The following is a 20,985-nucleotide window of genomic DNA, read 5'->3' as shown; positions in this document are numbered from 1 at the left end:
GGAGAAGTCTTTAAAAAAATGCATCTTATGTGCCAGCGACAGTTATCTGATGGGATCTTGGAAGCATGCCTTCTCGTTAAGAAGAAACCTCCCTCTTGGTATTTGAGGGATCCTTACATATTCAGTCTCCCAGAAAGCTGTGAAGACATGGTTATTCCTCCACATATTGGGCTAAAATAAGGGTTGAACTGGGATGACATTTGGTCTCATACAGGGGAGGAGAGGAGAAAGAAGGGTACTTTTATTTTTAGCCATATTTTTAGGGTTATGTCAGGTAGGCAGTCATATAAACCCTAACATTAAATAAATAAATACTGGGAAAGTTACATTGGAAAAAACAATTACAGGTACTCCTCGACTTACAACCATTCTTTAGTGACTATTTGAAGTTACAAAAGCACTGAAAAAAGTGATTTATGGTCATTTTTTACACATAAGATTGTTACAGAATCCAAAAGTGATGATCAAAATTCAGATGGTTGGCAACTGACATATATTTATGAAGGTTGCAGTGTCCCAGGATCCTGAGATCACTTTTTGCGATCTTCCGATAAGCAAAATCAGTGGGGAAACCAGACTGACTTAACAACCATGTTATTAACTTAATGATTGCAATGATTCATTCTACAACTGTGGCAAGGTCATAAAATGGGGCCACACTTACTTTACAACTGTCTTGCTTAGCAATGAAAATTTGGGGCTGAACTGTGGTTGCAAATTGAGGACCTACCCTGTAGTTCTTCAGAGAGACCAGTTATATGTTCAGTTAAAAAGATGCCTTTGAGGTTCAATATTTCTCCCCAAATTATAGCAATAGGAGAATCTACACCCATGATGGCGAACCTATGGCACATGTGCTACAGGTAGTATGCAGCACCCTCTCTGTGGGCATGTGAGCCGCCGCCCCAGTTCAGCTCCGCCGTGCAAGCGCATGCACCTCCCACCAGCCAGCTGGTCATCAGGTCTCTGCCATGATGCATGAAGGGTGGAGCACGGCGCATGCGCGAGGCATCAGGTCTCTGCCACGCATGCGTAGGTGGGACAGGGCACATGTGCAGGGGGGGCGTGTGTGCATGTGCAAGGGTGGGGCGCATGCGTGGGAGCCGGGCATGCATTTCATTTTGGGGGTTCAGGCATGCGCATGCATTCACACGCACACACTTTGGATACTCGGTCCAGAAAAGGTCACTGACCTACACCAAGCTGAAATATTTTCCCCTGGCCTTCCCAATTAGAACATACTATAAAGGTATAAACTGCTATATTAAGAAGCAAGTAACGTCAGATGGTTCTTCAGCTTTTGAGTTGGAAATTTGAGCAGGTAATCTCACAGAATGGAACTTGCCCATCCACAAAGTAGCTATCTGATGCAAACACTGTCCAGATTGTATCCAAGCATTTCTTCCAGCTCCATATTTACTTCATTTTATCTTTCCTGAGTAACTGGTCTACAGTTGCACATCATTTTGATTTATAAAGGAAGCTTTCAAAACCTATTGGAAATAAAAAAATGATGCTGGAGGATAGAGATACACTTTAGAGCATGCCAGCTTCCCAAATGTAGAAAAGTAATGGGCATCTTGCTCTCCAGGACGCTGGCAATTCAAGCATCAAGATTTAATAAACTAGCAATCTGTTTCCATAGTAACAGGTATTAAATGGGAACATTTCAACCTATGTGTGAAGAGGGTTAAACTCATTCCCCTAAACAGAGACCTTTGATGCCTATCCACACTGATTAATATTGCTATTATACAAAGATTATACTTTAAATCAGATAATATATATAACTATTTGAAAATTAAAAAGAGACCCGGTGGCTCAGCAGGTAAGACGCTGAGCTTGTCGATTGAAAGGTCGGCAGTTCAACGGTTCGAATCCCTAGTGCCGTGTAATGGGGTGAGCTCCCATTACTTGTCCCAGCTTCTGCCAACCTAGCAGTTTGAAAGCATGTAAAAAATGCAAATAGAAAAATAGGGACCACCTTTGGCATTTAGTCATGCCGGCCATATGACCACGGACATATCTTCACACAGCGCTGGCTCTTCAGCCTTCAAACGGAGATGAGTACCACCCCCTAGAGTCAGGAACGACTAGCATGTATGTGCGAGGGGAACCTATTTGAAAATTGAAAAATATTTAATCTTATCTATATGGAAGGCATCCTCCCATATCTATTGAGCTAAGCCCCCAAATTCTTTATATCTTCCTAAAACCTCTAGAAATCATGCAAAGCATTAGCTCAGAACAGCAAATAATAGTTTTAGGCAGAACTACCGTATTTTTTGCTCCATAAGATGCACTTGATCATAAGACACACTCCCGCTTTTGGCCTCCGCACACCTCATTTTTGGCCTCCGCGCACCTCATTTTTGGCCTCCATGTGCCCAGTTTGGCCAAAAACAGAGTATGCGCAGGCCAAAAATGGCCGAAGAGTGGGGGCTGGCAGGTAGGCAGGGCTTTTGCAATAATCGTTGCATAAGATGCACAGACATCTCCACCCACTTTTGGGAGACAAAAAAATGTGTCTTATGGAGTGAAAAAATATTCTCTATATAGGTTAAACCAAAGTGAAGCTCCATAGAAACTTATTATATAAAATACATTAAATATTGACCTGGTTGCAATTTTCTTCTAAACTATTCCTTGTTTGGCCCATTACTTTTGAACATTTGTAACGTTTTCTCTAAACAAACGAAACAAAAAAATTTTGTGTTTGGCCTATGAGAACTGATACCTTGTATAATTCCTCTCTTCCAAATAATCTGCTTTGAATATACAAACTAACTTTAAACAAGTCACTTTAACTCATGTTTCAACATCCATTCTTTCCCAACTAATATATACAATCTGCGAATAGTTCTAAATATGTACATAAAGTGCTAATAAATGATGCTATTATGTGTGCAATACATTATTTTGTACAATTCTATATCTGAAAATGATCAAAAGACTCATGGTTAATACAATCATAGATTCAGCAGGGACTACACATTCTTAAACCTATTTCATATCCACAAGTATCCTAGACATATCCTAGACATTTTTTTTAAAGCATTCAACTTTTTAAGTTACACTCAGAACATAGTACTAAATTAAATAGTTTCTTACACTTCAGACTCTGACTGAAGTGTGTGGGAAATGTCACATTTACATGCAGTTTCCCATTTGGGAATTAATTCTCTAGGATTCACCATCAACCAATCAGTATAAAGTGATTGTCCACATATTGTTCCAGGGCATTTATATTCCAATATATGCTGAGTCCTACTTGAAACAAAACAGAAACTTGCCAAATGGCTTGATAAAACAAATGAAATCTGTACATTCTGGGGAATTTGGATGGTGGGTGGGCTCAAACTTTTTCCTGACATTATTTTGAGTAGTATCAAGGATGATATACAGGTAGTCCTCAACTTACAACTTCATTTAGTGACTGTTCAGTTAGAATGCACTGAAAAATGTGACTTCTGACTGTTTTTCAGTTACAACCTTTGTAGCATCCACATGATCATGTGATCAAAATTCAGATGCTTGGCAACTGTTTCGTACTTATGACTGCTGTCGTGTCCCAAAATCATATGATCACCTTTTGCAACATTTTGATACGCAAAATCAATGGGAAAGCCAGATTCACTTAACAATCAGATTACTAACTTATTAGCTGCAGTGATTCATTTAATTATGACAAGAAAGGTCATAAAATGGGGCAAAACACATTTAACAAATGTCTCAACAACAGAAATTTTGGTTGTAAGTCGACGACTACCTGTACAGTTTGGGAAATAGCCTAAAACAAGGTACATTAACAGAACTTGCAAAACAGCTACTGTGTTTTCCCCAAAATAAGACCGGGTCTTATATTAATTTTTGCTCCAAAAGATGCCTTATGGCTTATTTTCTGGTTAGGTCTTATTTTGGGGGAAATACAGTACTAAACGCCTCCATCTGTTGATGAGCTTACCTGGGGCTTATTTTTTGGGGTAGGGCTTATTTTAGGAGCATCCTGAAAGATCATGCTAGGGCTTATTTTCCAATTGGGTCTTATTTTCAGGGAAACTACATAATATATGAAGGACATCACCCCACCCCCAAATACATATTTTAAATATTCTATTGAAACAGTGTGGAGCACAAGGGATAGTTTTACTATATTTTCAGCCATTTTGATAAATTTGCATTCAAAGCTGCAACCACTGGATTCACTTGTCATAAATTAGGTTTATCTACATGAAACATCTCAGATCAATCCACTAGACTATGCACTAGTTAGAACCGGACCAGGAAAACCAGAAGATACATACCCATTTAATTATACAACACGTTGCTGACTTTGGATCAGACATTTTCAACTTAAAACATGCATGGAACTCTTGGAAAAAGACAACAATAAATAAGCGGCATTTAAGATTCTGTTTAATATGCAAGCTTAACTCTTCTACTTGTCTCAATACAGAGAGTAAAGTCAGTAGCTCAGTTCAGCCTGAATATCTATACTTGTAGCTCCATTTTGAGACTTGCAAAAGCATCACAGATGGCTAGTTAAGGATACATACTTTTCAAACACAAGAAACAAGAGATTGTACCATTAACATACAGTTATTACTAGAAACTCCTTTACTTCTAAATAAGCATATGTAATGTGATAATGAGAGCCCTCCATTTTGCCAGCCATACATCAGTAAAGTCAATACATTTGGATTTAAGTAAATTTTTCTACCTTCTTTCAATGAGCGTAAACTAGCTTGAGCTTAATTAACTTCAGCTAAGAATTCTTTCAAATACTGCTTATGTAATTTCTCTAAATACACAAAATCTATTCAGTTAACAAGCTAAAAAGCCCCTGCTTTCCTGCCTTATGTCAATGTATTTACTGCATGCCACTACAAAGAATAAATTCACCACCTCAATCACAATGATTCAGAGGCAATAGAACTGATGACTCTTATGGTAGCTAGCAGGATAAAATATCTTCCTGGTTCATTTATGCATTGATTCACATTTACAATTTTAGCAGAAAATACTGTGCTAGCATGAAGATTATACATATGAAATGATCTGAACAGTCAACATGTTTATTACCAATACTAAATTCAAATCAAGCACAAGAATCCATCAAGTACAGAACCTTTTAGAAAAGGGTTTATTAACTTTCAAAATTGTATTTAAGGCAGTGGCTATGTGCACATACACACATGAAATTAGCCCATAACTAACCCATTAGCCATAAATCAACCATACAGGTTGGGTTTGCAGTCTACTGGGTAACCAGATTTTAGTCCAGGGCATGTTTCAAAATGGAAACCAGTGAGTTGATATTCACTCACCATTCTCCACTTTCATCTGATCAACCTGTGAAGTATTTTATTCAAATATTTGGTTTAGCAAAGCGGCCCCAACCTTTCCAACTTGGTGACCCAGCCCAGGGCGGAGGGGAGGTATGAGTGGCAGTTGCACACCCACACAGCTACATGTGTGTAAGCAGCAGCCGTGCGCGCCCTCTGCTCATGCAAATGGAGCTTTGTGCACGAGCAGAGGGTACTTGCACTCATGCGCGAAGCTCCACTTGCACAAGTGGAGGGCGCTTGTGCTGGCGTGAGTGGAGGGTGTTTTTGCGCAAAGCTCCACTCATGCAAATGCAGCTTCACACACATCCTCCATTCGTGCAATGGAGCTTCATGTGCACACGTGTACCCATCTCTCCCACTGCCAGGTTTTGAACAGGCCGCAACCTGGTAGTGGGCCATGGCCTGGGGGTTGCGACCCCTAGTTTAGCAGTTATGGAGAAAATTTAAAAAATTGACTTGAGATACTTACCAAAACTATCATAAACTTTTCATCTTTTCTGCATAAATCCCTAAGAACCAGTAAAAGTGGTAAAAGAAATTGCATAAGCAGAATTGAGGCAACAAGTCTATAGAATGAGGAGCTACTACCACTGAATTCAATGGAACAATTTTTTTCCTGAGTAGAATATGGTATAAGATATAGGACTGCACCATAAATAAAAGCAAAACATTCTATCAATTTTCTCTTTTTTAATGTTTAATCACAAGGTATTGAATGACCTTTATTTGCAAAAACTCTTACAATTTATGATGCTGAATTTCAGCTAGTAACTGTATGTAGCACTTACCTGAACTCGCCCATCTTTATGTTTTTGGTTATACTGAACTATGAGGAAGGATTACAAGTGCTAAATATTTTCCATCTAAGAGGCATCAAACATCTTACCCAAAGCAAAATACTGCTCAAGTGTACTTTTCATGACAATTTTTATATATAAAATATAGAAGAATAAAACTTTAAGTATTGTTTTACAGATTCATCTACCATACATCATGGCTTTGGATGTTTCTGAATATTCAGTACTAAGTTCCACAAGAATTTTTTTCAAAAAAATAATTGTTAAAATCACACTTAATGCATCTGACACATTTATGGTTCCATATAACATACATTTTCAGTCAATGTATTTACCAAAATATTTGAGGCATTATATCTCTTTAAAACATTAATTATTTAAGTTGTAAGTATTAGGTGTATACTTCTTATTCTGATGCAACATACTTTGATAGATATCTAAAATATGCCACAAATAGAAAAAGCAGTTGATTTGTTTTCTGAGAAATCCTTTGGCATGCTTTAGTAAAAGTTACTGAAAATGGAGTGTCCGGACTGAGTATTCATAAAACTAAAATTGAAAAGTAATTGAATAACTTTGTTGTATAAGCACATTGTTACAAGAAGAAACATACTGGGACATAGATATTTCTCAGAATATATTAGTGCTTGTTATCTGTTTTTTAAAAAAGTCATTTTAAAAATAAAATTTCATTCTATAGCTCTACTTATTTTTACGAAATAAAATGCAAATGTGTAATCAATAGCCCTATTTAGACTTTATGTGCACAGAAGTTTTAACTTTAAAAAAGAAAAGAAAAATGGGGGCAAATATTTGGATCACCTGCTGGAGAAACATCCATTTTTAAGTTCAATTGGGTTTTTCTTTAACATCCTATGGTGATGGGATGAGAAAACAAAGAATCCAGGACCTTAAAATGTTGCAAAAATACCTAAAGTAATCTAAGGCTAAAAGACACTAGTTGCCACTAGTTAGTGTCACAAGCCAATATATCTCTAATCAAAATCCCAACCTGAATTCAAGATTCCTACTAGCCTCTTTTCAGGAGGCCTATAAAATAATAAACATTCTTTAATACAGCAAGACAAATTTGGTATTGGTGTTTAAAATGCAGTAATCACATAGAGATAAAAACACATGATCGAGCAAATACTTTTAATTAGCTGATCATAAATAAATCCACATAAAAGGACCAATTAAATGAGTTACAAAGTTGTATTTTCCTATGTGGATTCAGATCCGTTTTAATATGCACTAGCCAACTCTTATTATTTAACCGAGATAAGTGGTTTGTAACTGACCTACCAGAACCACAGCCATCAAGCAATTCATACTCCTTAAAAAAAAATTTTTTACAAATGTTAACACTTCTGTACATTATACATATTTCTACAATTTTGTAAGTTGTATTAAAATTGTATATATTCTTCACAGAGAAAATGGATAAGCTTTCAAAAGTGAATTATCTCTTTTACAAATTGATATAAACAACATGGAGCTTTGCCTTTTGGCATCTCTGCTGGAAATCATCTGGAAAGGTTGTTAAATGTTGAGATGCTGAGAAAGAGACTCTCTGATTTTAGATTTCATTAATAAATACTATTCCACACTGCCACATATGACCACCAGCTTGAAATAAGAAGAAACACCATAGTGTTGCACTACTGGAAATGCATTTAAAACCAACTGAAAACATATTACTACTATTGTGTCATGTCCATCATTTTTTTAACAAAGCAGAATTGTAAAATTCACCTAGCAATGGGTATTTTGTCCTTTCACAACTGAAAGTCTTTGTGTATGGATACTAAAGAATCTATACTTGGTTTTAATCACTTCCAGTGTGCTTCGCTGACAGGTGACATTTGGATAAAAAGTCCATACAGGGATTTCCCCCCACTTCTCTTTGTTTCCTCTCACTTACAAATTTGTTGTTGAATGTGAAGCAAAAATTCATAGTAAGAAAATGCAGCCTCTGTCTTGTCTTCAATTAACTGCTGAAGAAAGTCTGTCTTCGCTGGGCTTTCATCCCTGAAACATGGAGGAAAAAATAAAAATTATCTGCAGGAGTTGATAATTGATAGAAATAAGGTGGGTAAATATTGTGAAACATCTCAGTGTCATTTCAGTCATGCCCACCAACCCCTTTCAATTCCTACCTACTGTTCTCAAGCCCTCATAACAGATGCCTTTCAAATGTACCAACTCAGGAAATATTTGGCCAATAAGCTAATTTATAAACCTGCCAAGTAATTACAGATTTAAACAGGGACAGCATTTCTGAACACATTCTTTTAAAAAAACCTATTCAAAGGACAGTTTGCCAGAAACCCCCTATTTCATTTAAGTGATGCTATATATGAATACTTACTTAATTACTTGAAGTACTGGGTTCAAAGATTTACTATCCTTCAGCCAAGTTATAAAGGACCTGGTTCGCTCTGAAGAAATATTATCTAATTCTGGAAGCTGTGTCTAGAAAAATGCAATGTGGTAAAATTAAACACTTATAATGTGCTGTTGTATTAGATATTCAAACAGCATCAGTGATACTTTTATTACACTTTCAGAATATTGTGATAAAAATATACTTTATATTTATTATTTTCATCTTATTTAAATGCTGTCTTTCTGTAAACAAAGTTCTGAAAGAACTGTTTACATCATAAATAAGAAAATAAATTATAAAGATAGGAATCAAAATCAGGCAAGCTCTAATAAAGACTGAGAACTACTTCATTTTCAGGCCTGTAGGACTCCTCTATAGCTTTATCTTTGGAAGTTATCAGCTGGATTTAAAATAAGTTCTTACCAGTTTTTGAGGTACTGACAAGTAATTTGGATATCCAAGAACATCTTTAATGAAGTTATTATCACAACTTTTTCCAAGCCAAATATAGAGGATCTAGACAGTGTTAGAAACAAAGTAATTAAAATATACATTTTCTTTGATAACAGATGAAGTCATCAAGATTTTATTGGGATAAAATAATGCTTAAAACTGATCTAAAGACACAATACAATGAGGAGACGAGCACAGGAAACTGCTGCATCAAACAGATGAAAAATAATGTTTTAAATGGGCAACTCACCAAGCCACAATCCATAAGATAAGCTCCTTCTCGTGTCAACTTCTCAGCAGACAATCGCTGAAGAGGGGGCTGGGGTACAACTCTGTCATTGACATGTATTGCACCCTAAAGTAGAATAATTCAATTAAACTCACAATATAATTCAGTCCCATTGCAATATTTCAGTACTGGTGCAATAAGTGCTCATCCAAAGTGTCGTCCCCCCACCCCAATTTTGCTTTTTAACCCATGCTGAACTTTTGTATGGTTGGGGTTTTTTTTTGGTTTTTTTTGCACCACTGAACCTAAGAATGCCTTTTAGCTTCGTTTCCTATTAGTAGCTGTAAAGACAACAACTGTGGAAGAACAGCTAGCAGAGCTAGGAGAGGGAGTGGATTTAAATGTATCATCAACTTAGAGTCCTTACATTGCCACAAACAATCCTAGTCCAGCCTCCCCCCCAAACTCCTTAAATTCCTTCAACTCTTATCTAACACCAATTTAGTGCTGACCATTAGTTGACTAGATGTTTGTGGATAGGCTTGAATAAATCTTCTGTGCTGCAACTTAACATTTAGTCCTGATCCTTTCCATCTGACAACTATTGCAGTGGTGTTTTTTTAAAATAAACTCTGCCATTATGTTATAGTGTTGTACTTATTGCTGCAAGGCATTTTCATTTCTGATGCAGTTTAAAAAAAGGAAACAGTAAAATGTTTGCTTGCCTGCCTGATTTATTTTCCAGCATAAATATATTGTTAAATTCTAAGTGAGAGAAAATACCTAATGAGATTAGCTCTTTCTTTCTGGTCATGTGTTGATTGATAAATCCTTGGGATTTATTTAAATAGTTAAAAAAGATACTTTATTGAATAAAGAACCCCAGAATCTTTTTTGTTAATTGATTTTTACAGTGAAGATGGTGAGAGGTGTGTGTTTCCACTGTTTCCTATAGGATTTTAACGATCAACACGGAGGCCAATTTCCCACAGGATGAAAGGCTAATTACCAACAAATACTTACCTACTTTTGGGGCCCTCAAATAAACAAAACAAAACAAAAAACAAAATGAGGAACAAGGAACTTGTTTCTATTTTTCCCTAGACTAAAATATTGGAAATATTCTACATATTTTCTTCAAATACAGACTCAACTCAAGCTTGTTGTACTGTAATACAGACAACTCAAAATTGTGTGGTTGTTTTATTCTGAGCAGAAAGTGTATGTATGTATATATGTATGTATGTATGTATGTATGTATGTATATGTATATGTATGTGTATATATATATTTGGTTTCATCTATAATCCTAATTTTAAAAAATCTAAGTTGGGCACTAGAAACAACTTTTAAGTTTGAAACCAATGCTTTGAGTTGTGCTACAAAATACATTAAGAGTCAATGCAAGTCTTTCAAGACTAGGTGAAAAATTAGCTAGTTTATTGGTGATACAGTGGAAGTCAAGATTTGTATGCAACTGTCCAAGGTGCTACTAGAATAAAGATAGCAGTGGGCAGACCACCTCTATTTAGCAGAGATAACAATTATACATTATATATACCTGTATACGTACACACACACACAAATATACCTCATCAGTAAGCTTGTCTATCCTATATAAACTGGGATAGATTATCTTCATCAAATGAACCAGAGGCTGACTTTTTATTTGGCACATAGCATATATGCGATCATCCAGACGTGTACTTGTGCCCGTTCTAAAAGCTTTCTGTAAAAAAAGGAGAAGAAAAAGAAAAATATTGTGTTTTTATTGTAGGCTGGCTAAGAACATCTAAATAATAATTGCCTGGAAGAATATTTTCCCAATTAAGTGGCAGATATATATCACAAAAATTAAATATCTCTTAGCTGCTATTGTAAAACACTGTAAACACTGATTACAATTACAGTTTTAATGAATAGCAATAGCATTTTTATATATCTTTAGAGAATATGAAAGCTAAGCAAATTGATGTATGTTATTTGTTCTACATTATAATAAAGCCCACCAAAATTACAAAGATATGGTATTCAACCTATTCATCTGTATAAGTCATCACATTTCTGTAATCAAAACAGATTTTAAACAGATTTTACTTCTTTTGAATTGCTATTTATCAGAGGTTATATACCTGTTTAAAAAGAGCCAAAATATACAGAGGGAACAGCCTGAGAGAATATGGAGCAATCAAAGAAGTTTGTTGGAGGTTTGATGCTGTTGACATATATGCAGACAGCGAATCTACGACCGCATTGACTAAAGCATCTCTAGCGTCTGACAAACTTGATGAAACAGATCGATCCACAGCTGTGGAAAATGAAGTAGTAGCAAATAATTGTGAAGGAACCATATTAAAAGAGGCAATGAAAGTTTATGATTAATATTAATTATTAATCATATGATTAATGTTCTGCTAGCACATTTTCATTTTTCTAGATAGCTTTGAATATATTAAACATTCAGCTGATCCGGAATACAGCGAACAAGACTAAATTATATTGCATTAAAGGAAGCACACCTCATATTTTATAATTATCTAAAACCCTTTTAGAGAGGACAGAAAGGGAATCTACAATTGATAAATTGTAGTTCGTGTTTTATCTTACTTAGCAGCTGTAAAATAAAATTTGAAGTTATAAGCTCTATATCAACTGAGTATGTTGCCATTAATAATCAGTATGTTGTACTCACTGGATCTGTTCCCTGCATGCATTTATAGTAACAGTGTTATTTACCACACACATCCAAGGTGATGAGCAATTTATAAAGTTACTAACAGTTATTGTCTAACTGATATAATATTTAGTTTGATATTAATAGTTCTTTTATAATTTAAAACGGTGGCATTTATTTATTTATTACATCTATAGCTGCCCACATCAACAAATATCCATCCCCAGGAATCCTTCTGGAATACCTGGGTAGTGGAAGAAGTTGTATCCATGACTAAGGAATGAAATGAGTTCTATAACCATGTTTACGGCATTTATAGCAAATGTCTATGGAGAGTCTCAGACATCCAGGTCATGGTTGTCCCAAAGGTGCTTTTTCAAGAGGGAACTGAACTTTCTGGTTTTTCTTTGAAGATGTTTCGCTTCTCATCCAAGAAGCTTCTTCAACTCTGCATCGCTAAATGTCTATGGAGATTCCCGGTCATCCAGGTCATAGTTGTCCCAAAGGTACTTTTTCAAAAGGCAGCTGGATTTTCTGGTTTTTCTTTGAAGACAGTTCGCGTCTCATTCTTGGATGAGAAGCGAAACGTCTTTAAAGAAAAACCAGAAAGTCCAGTTGCCTCTTGAAAAAGCACCTTTGGGGCACTTATAGTAGTTCTTAATATCAGCTTGTTCCACGCCCACTCCCAAAATTTCTCTGATATACAGTATGTAGTGATCATAACATCATTGACTAAAGCCCCTGTAATCCCATGGCAGGGCAGAAGAAAGGTGCCTTCCCACTGCCTATCCGTTTTTAACTGCAAAAAAATGTGATATTTGAACATTTATTTTCAACTTACCCATATTAGCTAGGAGGCATATAACTGCTTGCACATCTGCTCCAGCATAAACATCCATCAAGGAAGTCACTACAGGCAAACAAAGTGTATGCACCCTAATTCTCCGTTCACCTGTATTAGGATCCAACCACACAGTGATAAATATGCAGTGTTTATTTCTGACCAAAATTTTTTAAATATACATTTACTAGTCACATAAGGGCAATATGCCAGCTACTTCAAATCAAAGGGAACACTTTTTCTAAGCCATCAGCCTTTATTTTTGTTCTTTTCTATAGAAAAGATATTAGAAACAATTATTATGCTTCTCTAAAATTACCTTTGCTGGAAGTATACAAAAGCGCTGTTTGAAAACAAACTAGTGATGTATCTGTGAGATTTTCTTCAATGGACATCTGCACAGCAAATCCAGCATCAGGATTTACGTTTGCAAGTGACAACAAATCAGTAGATCGCACAAAAAAGTTACCGTGAAAAGTATGAATGGAAAGCCCTAGAAGAAAAAAAAAAAAGCAAAGTTTCAGTTAACATTCCAGTAATAAAGACGTGATAAATACATCTAATAGCTTTAGCACATTAACTGAGTTTAATGGTGCTTTCTCTCTCTAAAAAGTATACTGCAGACTACAACAGCCAATTTGAAGACAAAATATGTACTGGTGAAAGGAAACATTTGGGTCACTAAACACATTTGTTTCCTCTGGTCCTCCCTCCAACCCACCCCAGACACGAGAGAATTTACAAGAAATTGCAGAGACTGGGAACAGTAGTGGGAAAAATGGTGCAAAACAGTAAGTGTGGGTTTCACCCCCACCTCCCAAAAAATATCCCTGCAAACTTCGTAAACTTTTGCCTTGATTCCAAACAACTAAAAATGAAGAAACATCTTACTTGAAAAAGTAGCTAAAATAGTGCATGTATTATTTTAAGTCTGAAAAAAATACTATCTGGAAGGTGGTTTTTTTTTTTTTTTGGTCAGTTCAATTAGTAGAAAAATCATCACAATCAAGGTAAGGATGCACCAATCTTCATAAATTTTCTTTTGCAGAAGTGATAGAATAACCCTAAACTCTCACAAAAGCACTCAAGGGAATTAATTTATCTGAGTAATTCTGAATCATTTTTTTAAAAATACGCATTCTGAATGATATCTGCATATCCAAACTACCCATATTTTCCCGAAAATAAAACTGGGTCTTACATTAATTTTTGCTCCAAAATTAGGGCTTATTTTCCAATTAGGTCTTATTTGGGGGAAAAATATGGAACTAAATGCATCCATCTGGCTGATGATCTTAACTAAGGCTTATTTTTTGGGGGTAGGGCTTATATTACAAGCATCCTGAAAAATCATTCTAGGGCTTATTTTCCAGTTAGGTCTTATTTTGGGGAAAACATTGTACTTTTATTTCAAATGATGATACCTTTTGTACATCTTATTCTCATTACAGCTTCAAATCCAATCTTTCGTGTAAAGTATCTTTTAAGATCTTTTTGCAGTTTTTCTCTTTGAACAGGGTTGTGGATATGATGGAAAGATGGGTAATAATAGACACATCCAGCAGAATATTTGGACATGCAAGCTTTAGGGAAGGATGAAAAAATGGTTAATATCCAGTCAATACAGGCAGCATATATTCTATTTTTAAAACAAATATTCAATATCTGGAAAACAGAAAATAATTTTTTTTAATGTTTATAGGAAGCGTTCTAGCATCTGATAGACAATGCAAGTTTTTATCCAAAGAAAACCAGGTGAAGACTTTCGATACAACATATGAGGAACAAGCTGCATAAAGATGATATCAATGTTTCCCATTTTAATTTTTGTACTATCTCTTAGACATTTCATAATGCATTTTCCCTTTGTACTTAAAAAAAAATCTGAAATATTACCATACACATTAAATACCAGCTGTGTGCAGTCTTTGGATCTAAGTGAGGAAGCTATTCTAGAACTTGGAATGGGCTGGTTTTATCTACTGCAGGTTCTGAAAGAATCCCAGTCCCAAGGAAAGTTAATCTTTTAAGACACCACTGCCAGATACAGCAAGCATGCTCAGTCCAGATCCAAAGTACTCTTTAATCAATACCTGCTTAACCTGATTGTTGTATCAACATAAAGGAACAATTGTAAAGTACAGTAAGCTTCATTTACTATATTTTTCCTCATTCCAATTATTTATGATACTTATACTCTGCCTTTTTTCTTAGGAACTCAAAATAGTTTACACCAATGGTAGTCAACCTGGTCCCTACCACCCATTAGTGGCCGTTTCAGCTTTCATGGTGGGCAGTAGAGGTTTTGTCCGATACTGAAGCACTTTCCTTTTTTTTAATTTGACTTTTTTAAAAAAAATTCATAGCATTATTTAAAAACATTTTCATTAGGTTTTCAAAAAATTCCCCGTGACAATTTAAATTTCTGAAAATATACTATTTGTATTACTCGCGCATAAGTTTAGTTCACGTTACGTAAGTGAAACTAAATAGTGCTATAGTGCGACCGCAAACAGAAGAGCCTCGTCCCAGAATAGCTCGCGCATCTCCCCCCACACCACCCAGCTGTAACAGACAAGCAGAGCTGGTAGCCGGCGCCTCCCCCAAACCCAATCCACGATGCGTGAGAGGCATACGCAGACAACGATACACGGTGCATTACTGTGGAACCGGTGGGCGGTTAGAAAATCTTACTACTAACAGAGATACAAAAGTGAGCGGTAGGTATAAAAAGGTTGACTATCCCTGGTTTACACAGTAGGGCTTCCTTTATATACTTTACAACAAGTTTGCAGAATTATTATATGAGACGTATCAGGCATGTGAGACAATCTACCGACACAATAATCATATAGAAAAAATTTAAAATTTAAAAATGAGATGCCATCCCTTTACAATATTTCAAATTTTTGTGTGAAGTATTAACCACCTTCTTTCAATGCAAACATGTTTTGAAACTTTATAAAAAAATTTTTTGACAAAGTAAGATGGAGGATTCCTCAAAGCGTTAAACTGTGAAGTAATTGCAAGTTAATCATCCTTACCGAGAGAAGCTAAATCAGAATACTGTGAACTTAAGAGGAACAAATCCACAGCTGTCTGCTGTCCTGAACAATCAAGTGCCAACTTTTTATAAAAATCTGTTGCAGGTCCAAGATGTTGAACAACCTAATACAACAACAACAACAAAAAAAGTAAGATTATTGATGCAATAGAACAAAATTTGTCTAAATCAGGGGTATCAAACGTGCGACCCGCAGGCTGGATGCATCACGTACTGCCCATGCCCAACCCCTTTTTAGCGAAGGGGGAAAAAGTCGTGATACATCACATGATGACAACATGATGATGCTAGTTTGATACCCCTGGTCTAAACTGTCTACAAATTAAATACACTGTTAACATCTGATTGTTATGAATATATTTCAGCATGTAACAGCTGAAACTATATATAAATCTACAGAAATATAATATCATATATAAATAAAATACAACTTATTATATTTCCTGTTTTTTTTTAAAAAAATTACTTTCATCTTCTAATAACTAGAACTTATTATTGAGACAAATTTTCACCGAGTGAATTCCTTTGTGCTTAGGTCTAGCAAAGCAACAATGAAAATTCTTACTAAGGACTTATTCTTCCCCTGTATTTATCCCAGGTATTAAATACGTTACTTATATTACATGATAGTTACTTTAAAAATAAGCTGAAAATTAATAGTTTTAACCTACAGCAACAATGTAAGAAGTGAAGATATATAAACATAAATTATTGTTTTGCTCTCTTATCTGTATTTCTCAAGTTCATATTGCCGCCTCTCTCACACAAAGTGACTATGAGAGGCATATAATAAAATTTACAACTAAAATATTCTACAAAGCCAATTAAAAATAATAAACATGCATAAAACAAGGCCACAAGAAGGAAGAGACTGCATATAATGTAGCTAACAGGTGGACTCCCTGGTAATAGGGCATCCCCAAGCTTGCTGGGGAAAAAAAGTTTTGAGGACTTTTCAGAAGGCTAATCTCAGATTGGGAGAGATGATGTTCCAGAGATCAAGTCTCATGGCAGAAAACAGTCAAATGGAACTCTTCTGCAGATGGGACCCCACAACATGCCTTTTCTGCCAGACCTGATGGGATGGATAGATGTAACTGGGAAGAGGCAGTTCCTCACTTAACCTGGCCCATGCCAGAAAAGAAGTTTTGAAGGTCAAAAGCAGCATTTTGAGCTGGCCCTGGAAGGAAGCTAGTAACCAGTACAGGAAGTGTAACACGTGTTAACTTCTAAAGGCATACTTAAACAATCTCTACAGCTGCAGTTTTGCATCAGCTGACTCTTCCCAATGCTCTTCATGGGTGTTGAGCGCTTTGCAAAGAAACCAATAGAATTTTCCAGTTCTATATTGAAACCATTCATATACTTTCTGAAAACTTAACCTTCAAAAACCCATGAACACTATGTAACATCTTCCTCCAGGACTTTTTTTTTTGATCTGTTCAAATTATGTGATTATTATGTTAGGAATGATGTTAGCAGTTTAGACTGGGCAGTATTCCACTAAAATAAGGCAGGGACCACGTTTATAGTGTTTCATTAAGCATCACATACAGTTTGAACATTCAACATTCGGTTCGTTAGAATGAATATGGAGATTCTCAATCAGCATGCCGGCTAATGTTTCTACCAAACACTTCCAGCCTGTCTAATTAATTCCTTATCTGAAACAAATACCTTGGTGCTTGACCTTTGATTAGGATCTTCCCGGGAGTGTAGGTATCCTGTGCCCACAGAAGGTAACTGTGTCTGAAACACAGACACACGCCCACCAGTTGGAGACATCAGTTTAAAGGCAGCTTGAAGAGCTGGGCCTAATGCACTGTGTGTTTCTCTTGTGTAGGTAAACATATTTGGTAGCGCATTCAGTAAGTCTTTAATTAGCTGGAAAATAAAATGAAAAAGAACACAGAAATCTCAGCAATACTTTTATAGCATATTATTCAATACAAGTCTAGATTTCTAAAAAGTCCATTTTCAGCGATGATCTATGAATCTGATTTTTCTAAATGAAATCCAAGATACCCAAGAGCAGAACACACAGTCACATGCACACACACAGCCCTGTGGTGCCCCCTCCAGGGTACACTGACCTATCTGTATAAATTTTGTCTGTGCTACACCAGCTACTCTTCCCTTTTTTTCTTGCAACGGAATTATTTTAAACTAAGTTCTGAATATCGCAAACATCTTGTTTATTTGATCAAATCTCTTCTGAGTCTCTAAACTATACAGAATTGTAGAAAACAAAGGAAAAATGTATATTCTAAGATGAAGATGAAAACATGCAAGTCCTTTTAAGATACTATCTTAATATCAACACTAATATGCTAAATTAATTTAATCACAAGCAAAGAAGCTACCATGAATATTTTCAGTTTCATATCTATTGTTGCAATGCTATTGTATTTCTCTTACCTCTTTACTTTCATGCAGATTGACAAGTAGACTATCAGGCATAGGCAGGAAAACATCTATGGAGAAGACATGTTTCACTTTTGATTTCTTATGTTAATGTAATATAATTTTAAAAGTATAGTAAAATAGCAAAAATGGTCAGATGCAAATGTAATGCACTATTACAACTGAATTACATTTCTCTATGTGCAAAAGGCTGAGTGCCAAAGAATTGAGGCCTTTGAACTATGGTGCTGGAGAAGACTCCTGTGAGTCCCTTGGATTGCAAGCTGATCAAACCAGTCAGTCCTAGAGGAGATCAACCCTGACTGCTCTTTAAAAGGCCAGATCCTAAAGATGAAACTCAAATAATTTGGCCACCCAGTGAGAAGGAAGGACTCACCAGAGAAGAGCCTAATGCTGGGAAAGATTGAGGGCAAAAGAAGAAAGGGACGACAGAGAATGAGGTGGCTGGATGGAGTCACTGAAGCAGTAGGCATGAGCTTAAATGGACTCCAGAGGATGGTAGAGGACAGAAAGGCCTGGAGGAATGTTGTCCATTGGGTCGTGATGGGTTGGACACGACTTCGCAACTAACAACAACAAATGTGCAAAAGAGAACAAATATGTTATTCCTATACTATCCTAGTCTGTCCTGACTGGTTTTTAAATTAACTTGCAAACATGACTTGGGAAAAGAAAACACCATTCAATTCCAGTATGATCAAACTAGAATAACTGAAGTGATGTTTTCCCACATAGTTGTAATATTCTGTAACATCTTAAAGTGAGCTAACTCATACTGAATTCTGTGTTACCTTTTCTCACTTTTATTCTTCCAACTGTTCAGATAATCTTACCATCAATTTCTGAAACAATGAGCATCTGAGGCTGTGATAATCCTTCCTGCAAATTGTAGAACTGAACAGTGCTATCAAATGTTATGAAGCCAATTTTTGTTCTTGTATCTCCAGGCAACCTTTAGTATTAATATAAAACAAAAGCAAATATGTTCCTGCAGTACAGAGGTATATTCTAGAGGTTTTAATGCTAGTAAATGATAATTAATTTATCTTAGAAAATAATATTCTCCTAATGAACACTATCTAGCACAGGGGTAGTCAACCTTTTATACCTACCGCCCACTTCTGTATCTCTGTTAGTAATAAAATTTTCTAACCGCCCACCGGTTCCACAGTAATGCACCGTGTAATGTTATCTGCATATGCCTCTCACGCATCGTCTACTGGGTTTGGGGGATGGGCGCCGGCTACCAGCTCTGCTTGTCTGTTACAGCTGGGTGGTGTGGGGGGAGATGCACGACTATTCTGGGACTAAGCTCTTTTGTTTGTGGTCACACTATAGCACCATTTAATTTCACTTATGTAACGTGAACTAAACTTAGGTGCGGGCAATACAAATAGTATATTTTCAGAAATTTAAATTGTCACAGGGAATTTTATGAAAACCTAATGAAAATGTTTTTAAATAATGCTATGAATTTTTTTTTAAAGTCAATTAAATTAAAAAAAAGGAAAGTGCTTCACCATGAAGCTACCGCCCACCATGAAAGCTGGAACGCCCATTAGTGGGAGGTAGGGACCAGGTTGACTACCACTGATCTAGCACATTATTAACTAATTTCTATCATGGACCCAGAAGATATGAATGAAACCTGAACATAGCTGGTTCAAATATTCTCTTCCCACCCCACCCCACCCCACTCAGCTTCTACTTGTTTGGTAATTAGAAAACTAGCTATGTAAAATTGCAGCTAATTGTGGTATGGTAAAATATGGAAAAAGAAAAGGAGAAGTTTAAGCTCTCAGTGCCTAGTTTTTCATTAAACATTGGACTGAGCATGCTGCTAAAGAGAGGGGCTGTTTCCTATAGCACAGTCTCACCAAGGAGCTCAGTTCCACAACTACTTGGAAGTCACATTATCATTAGCAATAGCACTTAAGACTTATATTCCACTTTACAGTGCTTTATCTCTACATGGTTTACAGAGTCAGCATATTGCCCCCAACAAAATGGGTCCTCATTTTACTGACCTCAGTAGAGTCAACCTTGAGCTGATCAGAATCGAACTCCTGGTAGTGACCAGTGAGTTAGCCTGCAATACTGCATTCTAACCATTGCACCACCATGACTTTTTAAACACTTCAGTGTCATTAAGACACTTCATTTCAAGTGGAAAAAACCTCCACAAGTTCTATCCAATCTTCCTTATGCTTTTAAAAAAAAGTATTGTTGTGTCCAATAAATACAGAAAGTTCTTACTTGTCTAAGTTTTCCAGCAAAGACTGACACACAACTTCTAAGTATCCAGCTTCTACTGCATTATGGGACACATCAAACACGAATAAATATACTGCAGGTTGAGGGGGACGAAGCTGTAAGATAAGATTGATTTTATTAATGTGCTTATTAGATCTGTTATAGCCTTAAACAGGTTTGCCATTTCTGTAGTCCATTTTTACACATATGTGGACGATAAAATATTACCTTTTAAAACTATAAACTTACCATGTAGTCTGAAGAAGCAATGAACTCCACAGTAGAATTTTGGACCTCTGGACGCTTATGAGGCTCTCCATAAGATCTTGTCAGAGGATTGTACATAAATTCTTCAGGAACTAAATTATAAAATAAATGTATTGCACTTACGTCATTTAAACAATAAAGTTAAAAAATGAAGAAATCAGCATGATAAAACCAAATAGAAAAATCAGCACATACAATTATTTAAATTAGAAATACAACAGTGTGCAAATCTAAAAACACAGACGT

General features: G+C 36.0%; 1 protein-coding gene across 5 annotated transcripts in view; it reads right to left on the bottom strand.

Annotated features, from left to right (window-relative positions):
- Positions 1-6,027: 6,027 nt before the first annotated feature.
- SEC24B (SEC24 homolog B, COPII coat complex component) overlaps positions 6,028-20,985 on the bottom strand; it is a 30,896-nt gene continuing 15,938 nt past the window's right edge. For all 5 annotated transcript variants that reach the window (XM_058192894.1, XM_058192895.1, XM_058192897.1 and 2 more), the window contains 15 exons: positions 20,722-20,831; positions 20,476-20,588; positions 19,053-19,171; positions 18,214-18,269; positions 17,473-17,679; positions 15,776-15,899; positions 14,156-14,314; positions 13,051-13,224; positions 12,732-12,842; positions 11,349-11,524; positions 10,808-10,945; positions 9,238-9,342; positions 8,958-9,050; positions 8,517-8,620; positions 6,028-8,176 (listed from right to left, as the gene is read on the bottom strand). In XM_058192894.1, coding sequence (XP_058048877.1) covers positions 8,062-8,176; positions 8,517-8,620; positions 8,958-9,050; positions 9,238-9,342; positions 10,808-10,945; positions 11,349-11,524; positions 12,732-12,842; positions 13,051-13,224; positions 14,156-14,314; positions 15,776-15,899; positions 17,473-17,679; positions 18,214-18,269; positions 19,053-19,171; positions 20,476-20,588; positions 20,722-20,831 — 1,904 coding nt within the window. In that variant the 3' untranslated portion in view covers positions 6,028-8,061. The remainder of the gene's footprint in view (positions 8,177-8,516; positions 8,621-8,957; positions 9,051-9,237; positions 9,343-10,807; positions 10,946-11,348; positions 11,525-12,731; positions 12,843-13,050; positions 13,225-14,155; positions 14,315-15,775; positions 15,900-17,472; positions 17,680-18,213; positions 18,270-19,052; positions 19,172-20,475; positions 20,589-20,721; positions 20,832-20,985) is intronic.

Source organism: Ahaetulla prasina, chromosome 8 (assembly GCF_028640845.1).
Source record: "Ahaetulla prasina isolate Xishuangbanna chromosome 8, ASM2864084v1, whole genome shotgun sequence".
Taxonomy (NCBI): Eukaryota; Metazoa; Chordata; class Lepidosauria; order Squamata; family Colubridae; genus Ahaetulla; species Ahaetulla prasina.
Note: the sequence above shows the minus strand (reverse complement) of the source record. Positions and strands in the feature narration are given on the sequence as shown.